The sequence below is a fragment of the Mugil cephalus genome, chromosome 7, assembly GCF_022458985.1.
Source record: "Mugil cephalus isolate CIBA_MC_2020 chromosome 7, CIBA_Mcephalus_1.1, whole genome shotgun sequence".
Classification (NCBI taxonomy): Eukaryota; Metazoa; Chordata; class Actinopteri; order Mugiliformes; family Mugilidae; genus Mugil; species Mugil cephalus.
This window is the reverse complement of record NC_061776.1, coordinates 18,787,306-18,800,713: the sequence shown is the minus strand read 5'-3', so window position 1 is coordinate 18,800,713 and position 13,408 is coordinate 18,787,306. Positions and strand designations below refer to the sequence as shown.

General features: G+C 46.1%; 2 protein-coding genes across 2 annotated transcripts; both read left to right on the top strand.

Annotated features, from left to right (window-relative positions):
• The first annotated feature begins 1,732 nt into the window (after window positions 1–1,732).
• Window positions 1,733–4,800, top strand: LOC125010160 (C2 calcium-dependent domain-containing protein 4C-like). Its single transcript, XM_047588532.1, has 3 exons — window positions 1,733–2,231; window positions 2,760–3,507; window positions 3,634–4,800. Exons 2-3 carry the CDS (start codon window positions 2,791–2,793, stop codon window positions 4,183–4,185), a joined length of 1,269 nt encoding a protein of 422 aa, XP_047444488.1. The 5' UTR covers window positions 1,733–2,231; window positions 2,760–2,790; the 3' UTR covers window positions 4,186–4,800.
• Window positions 4,801–8,316: 3,516 nt separating this feature from the next.
• fem1a (fem-1 homolog a) lies at window positions 8,317–11,886 on the top strand. The gene has a single exon (XM_047589629.1). The coding sequence runs from the start codon at window positions 8,499–8,501 to the stop codon at window positions 10,350–10,352; it is 1,854 nt and encodes a 617-aa protein (XP_047445585.1). The 5' UTR covers window positions 8,317–8,498; the 3' UTR covers window positions 10,353–11,886.
• Window positions 11,887–13,408: the final 1,522 nt, after the last annotated feature.

The following is a 13,408-nucleotide window of genomic DNA, read 5'->3' as shown; positions in this document are numbered from 1 at the left end:
AATCATCTTTAGAACGATCAGCAAGGTGCAGGGATGTAAATCTGAAATATTTACAAAATGAAAGGACTCAGCTAGCCCAGTAAGATGGCCACACATTTATTGGCCATTTCTGAAACCCTGCAGAACGTGAACTGGTCCAAAAGACTCCTACGAGATGGCTGCTCATACCATGACAGATCCACCTCCGAGTTTAACACCTGGCAAAAGACACCGTGGGTTGAATACATTTTTTGGCTTTCAACAAACAGACATGGGCCCAGATTAAAGGATAAATAAATAAAAAAAAGACAATGTACTTTATTCAGACTCTTAGAGTGTGTTTACATGGGATCGTATGTCTCTGCGAGCAGGCTTTGTGTAGAAACGGAAAAGAAGAGTTTTCTGAAACTATGAATGAAAAACGTATTAGTTTTCAAAGTGCTGCCATGATTCTTTTAGACTTCCCCTGTTCCACATTATGCAATTAAGCTGTTTTGTGATGAGATCTGGCAGGTAGGCAAGAGATATTCGAGATGCCTTATGTTGTTTTTGAAAACTCAAATAGTAACTATTTCACACGAGACGTGGAGCTCAGAGTGATTAAGAGAACCTAAAAATAGTCACCTACTACGCTTCACACTTCAAGCCTTCATTTTTGGCTTTTGGAAGCACAAAACCAACATTATATATCATACTTGTGTATTACATTATCCCACTATTGTCATTCATTGTATCTTTAGACCCCAGCGTCACTTACAGACCGAGTTAAATCCGATTTATTACACATAAAAAGAGCTGCAAATTTAAAGAAAATGCAAGGTGTCAAACAATTTTAGATTTTTTTTTAAAAAAACAACAAAAAACAAACAAACAATTGATCTTGTCAAAAACAAGGGAATACAAAAGGTTTTGAAAGAATGGAAGGGAGCAGTATTAGCAAAACTAACATTTTCATTAATCTGAGTGTTGATTTCTTAATTAATTAGTGATTCGGCCTCAAAAAGGTCAAATAATTGTTAAATCTCATCAGATTTCTGCAATTTTTTCAGCTTCTGTCCAAGCAACTATTTCAATAGATAGTCAGTTTACTGCTGCGAAAGAAAAAAGGGATCAAAGTTATGAAAAAACGAATATAAAATCAATGAGCTTGTCTTACGTTAAACTAATCCTTTCAGTTCTAAAACTCACATTTTAGCTAAGAGATCATCATTTATCCTAAAAGCAGTTTTTCAGTGGGGGCTCAAACACCTCATTCGATGTGCTGTCTCCAGACCAACAGTGGAACTGTTCCAGAGTTTGCATCCCAGCTACAGTAGGCAGCTCTGCCGCAGGTCTTTGTCATAGTTTTTGGGTACAGCAGGCACCAGAGAGTCTGTGGATCCCAGGGCTCTGTGTGGGACATACTCTGGCACAAATATAAAAGTCAGCGGCAAGCCCATGGGAAAACGAATGGATAAACAGTGGGCTTTTTAAAAAAAAAATAAATAAATAAATCCAACACTCACTGAAAGCAAGCTGCAGTGATTTGTAAGCTTATTTAATGAAGCCGAGAGGCACGCAGAATATATTTAATACAAATTGTATTAGTTTTAAACAGAAACAGAATGGCAACTCACCACTGTTAAATTTCTTCTACAGTTTCTCTCGTGGTGCGTTTACTTTTTCGCTTCTCTGAGAAAAAAAGAATCCTCTGTGCATACAAAGACAGAGTCTCATTTTCATTGGTAAATGAGTTCAGATGGTGGGTTAAAGCGCAGCATATTGTCACTCCACATTATCATCAGTGTGCCACCAGGAAGTGCAATTAAGGCTTCTGTCCGGGTGCTTGTACGTCCCTGAACATGGTGCTCCATCTGACACATAAGAGACTAGATCTCACGTGAACGCCAAATGCAATCACGGTGGCGTTCGCTCTAAAAATCAATGAGGCAGTGAGATATGAAGCCCACATCATTCGCAACACTTTGTGGGCGACGGAACAACAGCTTTTAAATGAGTTCCCCCTCGTGCCTGCGCAGGGAATAGTTTGATGGTAAATATCATGGGAAGGTTTCACAACCTCCTCATTGGCTCAGAAGTCAGAGACCCCCATCATATAAAGCGAGAGTGGTTGATCTAGCAGCCCCCTTTCCCCGCTGGCGAGCGTTGTGGATCACACCTGGACTTCAGCAATCGGAAAAATACCTTTTACGCACGGAGGCTGCAGCCGAGCGCACGTCGATTTGGAAAGAAAAGAGTTGCACAGACAACAGGTGGGTATATTTTTTTTTATAACAAATGTGGAGCGCAGCGGAACTCACTGTTGCTTTTCTTTTCTGAGGGAGAAAGTTGTTTAGACTCGTTTTTACCTATTTGTTTTCAATATTTCGCCGAGGAAATGCAATTCCAAAGATTTCGGATTTTAATCGTCTAATTTGATGGGTTCTGAAAAAAATCTAAATGGAGCTCGTGTAAACGGGTTTATTACGTTATTTCTTTATCTCCTTCTCTTTGCTCAAATTCCAAAGAGATGCTTAAACTAATACATTTAAAGCCTCGGACTTAGAAGAAATGTTTTTATTACTCTTGTAATCTGACTGGATGCGTGAACTGCTTGGTTCAAGAGCATGTTCTTTTTTCTGCTGAGGTGTAAAGGGCAACATAGATTTCATCTATCCTGCGTGATATTTCTTGTGGGAAATGACATTTAAACCCAACAAACAAACAAAAAAATATATATAGAAGTGCATCTTATTGGTATCTTTAAACGTGCTATTCGCACATCACTTTTCTTTTATTAGAGAAACCGTGAGCTGAGGCGTCTGAGTGGGCATGTGGTTACTGGAGAGGCTCCGCAGCGGGACGCAATCCCAGTCCCCGCAGACAGTGGAGGCCATCCCCGTCTCGGTTTATGCCAATGTGCTCACCCCGGAAAAGATCCCCGATTTCTTCATCCCACCCAAACTTATCTGCTGCCCGCCAGACGAGCCGGTCACCCCAGAGCCTCAGCACTGCTCCACCCTGAGACCCTCCTCCTCTGACCATGCCATCTGCAGCCAGAGCCCCAGAGCCCGGAGCAGCAAGAACCCCTGCAGCCCCCGCCTATTCGCCCGCAACCTCCAGAAGTCAGCCAACCGCCACATCATCCAGATAGATTGCGCCGACGAGCCAGGTGTTCCGTCCGCGGGCAGGGCCGGCGGCGAAGTCAACACCAACGCTGACCCCCAGTCGCAGACTGCGATGTCTCTGCCGTACGTCCCCAAGGCCCAGACTTCTTACGGCTTCTCCACCCTGGTGGAGTCCCCACACACTCGGCGCAAAGAGAGCCTGTTCCACAGCGACCCCAGCAGCCCTCTCACCTCCCCGAACTCCCAGAGGCGCTCCCAGGGGGGGACGCTGCTGGCTCCGGCTGACCCCAACCCGTACCGCTACTTCAGCGGCGGAGAGAGCGACACCTGCTCCTCGGCCGAATCCTCCCCCTTTAACTCCCCTCTCCTGTCAAGATCTGCCTCTCTACTTCGCTCCATTACGCAGGAGACGCAAGCCAAGGTGGGGAGTTTATATAAGTAATAAAAAAAAAGTGAACGTGTTACAAAAGTGCTTCCCTTTGATTCAGCGTGAGGCTTATGTCTGATGCCAGTTTATTTTTCTCTCTCTCTCTCTCTCTCCCTCAAGGTGTCTCGTGCCAAGCGCTCCTTGGCACGCCACAGCTCCCTCTCCACGGATGAATGCAGCTCAGCAGACAACAGCCCCAACATGCAGCGCCGCCGCACGCGCTGCCCCCCGTCTCCTGCCTTCCGCGGATGCAAAGGCGGAGGCTCGAGGGGCGCGGCGTCGGACCTCCTGCAACGCGAGCACACCGTCAACCTCCACAAGGGGGGGACACTGAGGCTGAGCACCCACTACGACCCGGAGGCGGCCCGGCTGAGGGTGCGCGTGCTCGCGGCCGAGGCCCTTTACGACAGGCAGACGGACCTTAAAAGCATCAACTGCTGCGTCGCGCTGTACCTGAACCCGGGGAAGCAGCAGAAACAAAGGAGCACCATCATCAAGAACAGCAGGAACCCGGTGTTCAATGAGGACTTCTTTTTCGACGCGCTGCCCCAGGCGCAGGTCAAGAGCTTGGCCATGAAGATAAAGGTGGTGAACAAAGGCACGAGTCTGAAGAGAGACGTGCTCCTGGGGGAGAGGGAGGTGCTGCTCAGTGAGCTGCTGGCGGGCCACTAGGGAGCACCTGTCAAGACTTAAGCGAAAGCAGGCAGCTCCACATCTTGGGGGCCCCCCTTCTTCCGTGGCTACCCTTCCATTCCACTTCACAGATCTGATGAATACTAAACAGGAGAATGCATACTGATGGGGAGGGAGTTATATCCTGCACACTGTGTGTAATGTACGGCAACAGGTGGACGAATCAGGGCCTCTGTAGAATTCCCATCTCATCTAGATGCCAACATCACCAACCAAACAAACAAACAAACAAAAAAACGACAGCTCACCAGTATATTAACAATGTGAACAGTGGAAATGTGGTCCTTGCTTGTGAGTTTCCCTTCGAGTGTTGAATTACAAACAGTGTTGCCCCCTCCGATGAGCCTTGTGACGTGCCTAGGTATGCTGTGCTGCGATGGCGGTCGTGTTTGAGTCGGAGCTGTATTTCTGTAACTATGCAGTAATAGTACATGTGAGTTCTTGCACGTTACGTGGAAATGAAACAAAATGCCTCAGTGTACTTTAAATAATTTATATTCGGAAATGAAATTTTAACTTTCAGTGGACGTGATGTTTGTACGACTGCTGTCATGTGATATGCTTTTGAAATCATGAATAAAAAAGACATGCTGGTGCCCTGCTTTTTCTTTCCCCTCGGCCCATTGTCCTCTAATTATTCCTCTGGATCACGAAAAAGCTCTGGAAATTATCATCAGTCCTCCTTGGCTCACCCACGCTTCCCATTTTTTTTCCCCCAAACAACCCTGTGGTTGGGTCCTCTGAGACCCGCGCGGCCTGGGTGCGTCCGTGAGGCTTTGAACTGCGGCCCCCTGCACGCAATGTTGTCTCCGAGCATTCAAACTCCCCATTTAATTTTAAAAGCATGTTTCCTATTCAGTCCTCCAGAGGCTTTCAAACAGTTATTAAGGATGGCAGGAGGTGGAATCATTGCTCTCCTGAAGCAAATGTTGGCACACACTGTCCTGCTCCAGGTATAATTCATCTGCTCGGTGAGGTTGTGCCTTGATTTATGTGTTCAGTAATTGGAATGATAAATGGAGCTGTATTTGAGAAGATGGGGTAGGCTACAAGAAAATGCCAACCATAAAAGTCTGCACTAATGCATTTGTGAAGCATATGGTCCCACTAATTAGGGCCATTAGCCAAACACGGCTCTTACGCCCCCTCTGCTGGTGAGAAAGCAGAATGACATGCAAGTGGAGCCTAAAATACAAATGAAATTAAAACATCCAAACATCTTTTCATTAATTTCCCTGCCCCATGTGTTGACTGGGCTCTGTTCCTGTACATCAGGATAGGCGCTCCTATAACCCAGAGATGGAAAGAAGGAAAGTGCAACATTAAAAACTGTAAACGCTCTTGAGAACACTCCCAGTCTTATGCCAAAGGGTGATCTGCAGCCAACTCTATTTACTTATGAAGTACTGAAATAAGTCTCAACAAGCGCCCTCATGGGACACATTTATCCATGAGCCTAAAGAAGATTAATTTCCTGCAGACTTCAGAGCAAAGAGATAAAACTGCGGAAGAAAAATTAAGCAATTATTTTTGCTTCTGTAGATGTGGCAAAACTTAGTACAGCAAATTACTGGGAAATGGAAGTTTAATAAAAGTCTAATAACCTCTGAGCTGAAAAACACTATTAAGCAGCAGCAGATTTTCATAGGCTACATTTTACCGTCAGTAATGGAGCCAAGGTCGAAACAGTCTTATTATCTCACACGCACGATTCTTGTCTGTGCAGGTTTTGCTGTGCTATTATGGATCCATATTGGACCGGGCTCGGTGGAAAATGTTGTTTGTCAGGATACAGCGAAATCTGATTCTTCGCCACCGATGAGTCCAACGGTGGGTTGCTTGCTTGCTTGAGCAGCGCTTTCAATCAAATGTGATAAAATCCAGCGCTTTTTTTTTTCATCAGCCCAGGCATATTGGAGCAAATTCAATCATTTCGATATTTATTGAAATGAAACCGTGTGAGAAGGAAAAGTCACTATTTGATGGAGTTTAATCAGAGACATCCAAAATGTAACCCTGGCAACACACTGAATCCTTACATCTGAAGTAAAAAGAAATCCGACATTTCATCATTTTATCGTGGAGAATTTGTTTGTGTGCATTCTTCATCTTAGAAGCATCAAGGTGGAAATGCCCAAGGAGAGTATAAGTAGATAAAAGTGAACTTAAATGCAGTACATGTAGTATGTTACATTCCACTTTTGAAATGAAAGTGCAACAGCAACCTGAATGCATCACCCTGCATCAGTAATCACATGACCGGCAGTTTGTTTAATGCCATCAGCACTAAGACAAACGCCACATCATTAGATCCAGCTGTAGATTCAGTTAATATTAAATGCAAATTTAATGCAACACTATTTCACCAGACCTGATGAAAACGATAGCTGGGCTCATATATTACCAAAGAACGATGTTTGATTTCTGTCATAAATTATTACTCTTATAAATTAGAAACCTACATTTCTGAGACTTCAAAGGACCCTTACAGTAGAGCTCCTGCAGTCCTTTGAGTTTGGGATTGTGATGGAATATTTGAAGCTGATGTTTACATTTTTGTTTGGATTAAGTTCTCTAGAAACAGAGAATTGCAATGAATGTCAGCTTGTTCAAGGATGCTGAACTGAAGAACTGAAAATGGCCGCCGTTCTGATCTTTGTGATATTCTGACAGAGGTGTAATTCCACCAGTTTTGAAATCCCCAGATGTGAATCTCCCCATGCCTTGAATTAATAACACATTCTAATTCCTCACTTCATTGCTCCAAACAACAGCAATGCTCCATGCCGCATTGAATTAATGCAGATAAAAGTAGAGATCACAACTTTTCTTTACTGTGGTGCAGTGAAGCTGGTAAAATCAAACAGCTTTATGACAGTGAAGTCAATAATCTGGCCTCTGTGTTTGTGTGGGAAAAAAGAGCAACGACAGCTCCTCCGTCATGAAGGCTTCCATCTTTATAATCTGTCACAGGATTGTGAGGTTCTGAGTATCATCTGGACGTTACTGGTACCACATCAAGAAATGTTTATGTCAGACCTAAAAATATTACAAAATGCTGAGCTATCCTAGCGGTAATATTAGTAGATCGTCCACTTCATCACAACTCAGGGGTAAATATTTTTGTACGTTCTACTTCACTATATTATACAATATGACACTTTTAAAATATAACGTTGTTAAAGACCGGGTCAGTTGTTTAAACAGTTGCTCTGCCAAATAGTGACTTCCATTTTTCAACTTCTCAGATTGTTTAATTTCATTAAATGATCAAATGATCCGATATCTCACCGAGAATCAAAGATTAGAGACAGATTTATCTTCTGCTGTGTTCAAATTACATGCACATGTAGAGGCTTCAGTATTAATATTCTCAGTCAGAGGGACTAAACTAATTTTTTATTTATTATTATTATTATTATTATTATTTTTTATTATTGTGCATTGTTCCCAGTACCTTGTTTTTGCAAGTCATGCTATTCACATGCGTCTTAAATCGCCCCTGGAGGATGATGCAGGACTTCTACTTGTAAAGGTTTGTCTACATTAACTCAACTGGCGCTTTTATTTAAGAAGAATGATGTGAACATTTCCACTACAGCTGGTTATTTTTAACCTGTATATCTTAGAGACTGGCGGGTGGTAGTTTTTTATTTTTTTGAACTGTGAATCATGTTAAACTATGAGCGCATTAAAGCCTGTGACAGCTGCATACAAGTACTTCCAACATTTACTTGTTTGTCTGTGAGTGGGGGTACACATTTGTGAGACAATTTTCGCATTAACACTTCAAAACAAAATCGTTAATACACATTTTATGTATCCACTTCGATGGTACCAAACTTACCATTTGAACTAATCCTCTATCTGTCAAGTGTATTTGGTTTGTGAGCCGGGAATCAGCTGCTGCTCTCGGTCTATGGGAGGCAGTGTGCTTTGTTGGTCCGAACAACCATAACAAACGAACCCGTCAGCTGGTAGGCCCTTTAAGTGACATGCATCATGGGAAATGCAGTTCGCTCTCGATAAAGCGGCGCCCTTCGCTCCGAAATAGAATTTCCATTAAAACTACGTCACCCACACTGCCCCGCCGGAATCGTAAACATAGATCTGTCAAACAACACAAGCGCCATCTTGACAGCACCCTCAAAATGGCAGAAAGATGTGAGCTAGGAACCGAGTCCGAACCAAGATTCCCGTGCTCAGCTATTTAAAAACGGCTTCGGCAGTTTTTCCATAAACGGGTGGTTATGGGGTTGGTGGCCGGCGCGGCAGCACAGAGTTTGTAAAAAATGGATATAACCACGGCGGTTTTCAACGCGGCCAGAGATGGTAAGCTGAAACTTATCCAGAAGTTGCTGAGCAACAAAACTCCAGAGGAGCTGGAGGCTTTAGCCGAGGAGAAAACCCAGGGAGGCACCCCTCTGTTGATAGCTTCTCGATACGGACACCTGGAGGTGGTGGACTACCTCCTTGAACACTGTAAGGCTAATGTCGAACTCGGGGGCTCGGTTAACTTTGACGGCGAGACCATCGAGGGGGCTCCGCCGCTGTGGGCTGCCTCGGCTGCCGGACACCTCCCCGTGGTGAAGACGCTGCTGAAACACGGTGCCTCTGTGAACAACGCAACACTAACTAACTCAACGCCGCTCCGGGCCGCCTGCTTCGACGGTCACCTGGAGATCGTCCGGTACCTGGTGGAGCACAGAGCCGACATGGAGGTCGCCAACCGCCACGGCCACACCTGCCTCATGATCTCCTGCTACAAGGGCCACAAGGAGATAGCCAAGTTCCTCCTGGACCGCGGCGCGGACGTCAACCGCAAAAGCGTGAAGGGAAACACCGCCCTCCACGACTGTGCCGAGTCAGGGAGCCTGGACATCATGAAGATGCTGCTCAAGTGCAACGCCCGCATGGAGAGGGACGGGTACGGGATGACCCCACTCCTGGCCGCGAGCGTGACCGGCCACACTAACATTGTGGAGTACCTCGCCCACCAGCCCCGCACATCCAGGGAGGAGCGCGTCGACGCGCTCGAGCTCCTCGGGGCCACTTTTGTGGACAAGAAGCGGGATCTGCTGGGGGCGATGAGGTACTGGAGAAGGGCCATGGAGCTGAGGCAGCCGGGGGACAAGGCCGGGTCCCTCGCCAAGCCTCCGCCCGGCCCCCCGATCCCCGCCTACGGCTGCGCGCAGGAGGTGAGCACCGCGGACGAGCTGGAGGCTTTGATCACGGACCCGGACGAGATGAGGATGCAGGCCCTGTTGGTCCGCGAGCGCATCCTGGGGCCGTCCCACCCGGACACCTCTTATTACATCCGCTACAGGGGAGCCGTGTACGCCGACTCGGGCAACTTTGAGCGCTGCATCAGTCTGTGGAAATACGCTTTGGACATGCAGCAGAGCAACCTAGACCCCCTCAGCCCCATGACGGCCTCCAGTTTCCTGTCCTTCGCGGAGCTCTTCTCTTTTGTCCTTCAAGACCGGGCCAAAGGCACCCTGTCAACACGCATCACCTTCCACGATCTGATGACTGTCCTGGGGAAGAGCGTGAGGGAGGTGGAGAGAGCCGTGGCGCAGAGGGACAACCCCCCCGAAGCTCCTCAGTTCACCAAGGCCCTCTCCATCATCCTCCATCTCATCTTCCTCCTGGAGAAGCTGGAGTGCAGCCCGGAGCAGGAGCACCAGAAGAAGCACACGGTGTACCGCCTGCTGAAGCTGAACCCCAGAGGCCGCAGCGGCTTCACTCCCCTCCACATGGCTGTGGACAAGGAGACCACGTCCGTCGGCCGCTACCCCGTCGGCCGCTTCCCCTCCCAGGCGGTGGCCGCGCTGCTCCTAGAGTGCGGCGCGGACGTGGATTCGCGGGACTGCGAGAACAACACGCCGCTGCACGTCGCTGCTAACAACGGCTGCCCGGAGATTATGGCGCTGCTCATGAAGGCGGGGGCTCACTTTGACGCCACCAACGCACAGAGGAAGACGGCCTACGAGCTGCTGGATGAGCACAGCAGCGGGCACCCGGCCCTCTACCCACTGAACTACATCACCCTTCAGTGCCTGGCAGCACGTGCGATTGAAAAGCACAGACTGCCCTACAGGGGACTCATCTCTGAGGAGATGGAGGCCTTCATCGAACTGCACTGACTTCCACTTTGTCCCCCGAAGAGGCTAATCTTCCAATTCTCCCCCGGTCTTTACTAAAAACAAATCTTTTCTCCGCACCATTCTCCTCACCTTCATCTCTTTCGACTTTTGCTCCGCTCCCGGCTAAACCGACCTCGTGTCAGACCAAACCATAGCAATAAACATCCAGCCTCTGAGCTTAAAACCTTGGGCTGAGATCTGGTCAGTTCTCGCTTCATTCTAACTTCACTTCACACAGACTTTCTGAAAGTTCACGATCGTTGGTTTCTACCGCTGTTTAATGCTGGGCTAAACTCCATCATCACACAGGATTTAATGCACTTCTTCCCCCTTCTGTTACGGTATGATGGTGCTTGTGTGGGTTTGCTGGTGGCTGACCTGTTTGAGAGAAGGGTTTTAGTATTGCTGGTACGAAGCATCTGATCAAAGTAGGCAGATAACATGCATGAAAGTGAGGCGTGAAATCACATGTTGTTTTGCAAATTCATTCAGAAAGGAAGCGTGTGAACGAACTCGCCCACCTGCTGGCAATTTTTGTCCGGTTCTGTACGTTCACCTATACCATCTGCTGTGTTTCTGTCACGCTGGGAAGGAATTTCTGTGCCAAATGTTCCCTCACAGACTGGTGGCAGAATGAAAAGCAATTAACTTATCTTCCTAATCATAAGCAGAAGTAATAAGGCGAAGTGGGGTTCAGTAGCTCGGGTCGCTCAATATGTGAGAATGTGACTCTATTTTTTCAGCCTTCAGAGCCATTACTTGAAAGACTTTGCCAGACTGAGGACGAGCAGTATCACTTTGATTACAGAAAACAGGCAGGTACCCATTTGACTGACAGCCTTGGTCTCCTTGTATTTATTACCTATGCAGATTTCAATCAGAAGTAATTTTGTTTTTTCCCACCAAAAATCGACTGCATGAACAGACTCAAGGCGACGTTATCCTTCGGTTGTACATGCTTGTCTTAACATGGTAAGTACTGTGGCTGCTTCATTGACAGATTCTGAATTTATGAACGAAGAATGTCATTACATTTCTGCCTACGTCTGAACGAACTATTTAAAACTGAAGCCTAATGTGTGCCTACATCCCTGTTCACTTCGGTGACGACATCAGTAACAAACGATATTCGGTTGAATGTCAAAGAAGCAGCTTTGGACGTTTTACGGACACAAACGACAGATGAACCGTGTGTCGGTTCTGTTTTGGAGTGAATTTCTCCCTTTAACCTCAGATGCAGTTTGCAGAAAAGGAACAGATGGCTCTCCGGGCCATTCCTGCATCTTAGTCTTATATTTAATAATCTCTCTTTTGTTGATCTTGTGTTATCATGAATGTTTTATTTGTCTTGTCCGTGCGAAGCGCCGCCGTGTTGAGTGCACACCCGACAGGCTTTGTAAAATCCCAGACACCTTACATCCAGGCTCTGAACTGTCGATGCCTTTCTCCTTCTCAACCGATTCGTTTAACTGATGATAACTCAAGAACAAAAGTGTGTTGTAGGTACCTGAATAAAATTCAGTATCACAACAGAGTGTGTGTGGGGGGAGATCTCAGCTTCCTTGTGTCTTTGTGCAAAATTTGACTTTGGGATTCTTTTATAATTAGAAACTGAGCTTGTGAACTAACCTCTTGTTTTCTCTGCGTACGGGGGCAACACTTACTATTTGAAGCATCATTGCACATATTTAGACGGGTTGATATAACACCGTGTTATTCAATTTTGACAACCAGCTCCAGGAAATCATCTTATTTAGGCATATTTTAAAATTCACCTTATCCAGATAAATAACCAGAGGTGACTTGGTTCGGCTTTCCAGTTCTCACATAAACTTATGGACAGTCGAATAAAGCATAACAGAAACTCGATCTTTCTGAGTCCCGCACTCTTAAGTATAAATAGAGTGCAATTAACGTCACTGCTGCAGGGCAGTGGTAGAGACAGGGCACTTACCCTGCTAATTTTAGGGATCTTTTGCCCTAGCTTCAACTCTGAAAATGGGAATACTGTAATGCTATACAGCTGGGCAGGTCATTGGGTGACTGGCAGAGACGGCGCTCAGACAACGGAGACCTTTATTCCAACAGGAAGCAGACACAGTTATAGTTACCCTATATATATATGCTGCTGGAATCTTAACCTAAAATTATTATTATCCGCTTATGTGCTTTTTTTGTAGTGGATGTGACAGGTGTCACGTTGGCCGAGTTAGCTGAGACGCTCCAGCTGGTAAATGGCTGTTGTGCCACCTGCCCGGCTCAAGTGTCATTAAACACGAAACCGAAGGCTGCCTTAATCCAGGAGGTCTCCTATGGCTGACCTGACCTCTGACCTTTCTGTAGGTGGTGGAAAAGGTTATTAAATCATTAGGTTTATATATAAATTAATAGCTTTGGAATTAAAATGTAATTTCTATTTGTCAATGCTGTGATAAATACAAGAGATTTTGTATAAATACTTATTGGCAAAGAGGTGGAAATTAAGTGTATCCCCCACTTCCTACTTTGGTAATTATCTTACCTAAAAAACGACGTGCTAAATGAATACCTGAACAAATATTCACGAGCCCTTCACATTTCCAGCCTCGAGTAAATGTAGCATCACATAATAGCAACCTCCCACTAGATGTCAGCAGCAACAAAGAAAATCAATCAGACCGGACGCCTTTGTCTCTTCGCGACCATGTGAAATCCCCAGAATCTGTAGCGTTCGGTTAATATCAGAAATCGTGGCGGCTTTGTTCATTTTTCTGACTCTTTCTCGCGCCCTGCCGAACAGTGGGAGAGACCGGGCTGCTGAGAATTTACCAAACTGTTCAGGGGAAGAAAAAAAAAAAACGTGTATTTGTGCTGCATCTGGGTGAAAGTAGAAATCTTGGTGGACAGAGTTGCTGACGCTGAGCCTGTTTGCACGGGGGTCAGCAGAAAAGGTTAGAGTAAAGCCTCCTCCGTGCGGTCCTGAGGTGCCACGTCAACCTTCAACACCTCAGAATTCGCCCTTGTGGGGTTTTCCTTTCTTCCGTCAAGCCGTGTGACCTAAATAAGACCATATCTTG

Excerpts from the sequence above, each read along its gene's own strand:
- LOC125010160 (XM_047588532.1), top strand. The coding sequence starts at position 2,791 with ATGTGGTTACTGGAGAGGCTCCGCAGCGGGACGCAATCCCAGTCCCCG. Across the intron at positions 3,508-3,633 it reads CGCAGGAGACGCAAGCCAAG|GTGTCTCGTGCCAAGCGCTC; the intron begins GTGGGGAGTTTA and ends CTCTCCCTCAAG.
- fem1a (XM_047589629.1), top strand. The coding sequence starts at position 8,499 with ATGGATATAACCACGGCGGTTTTCAACGCGGCCAGAGATGGTAAGCTG.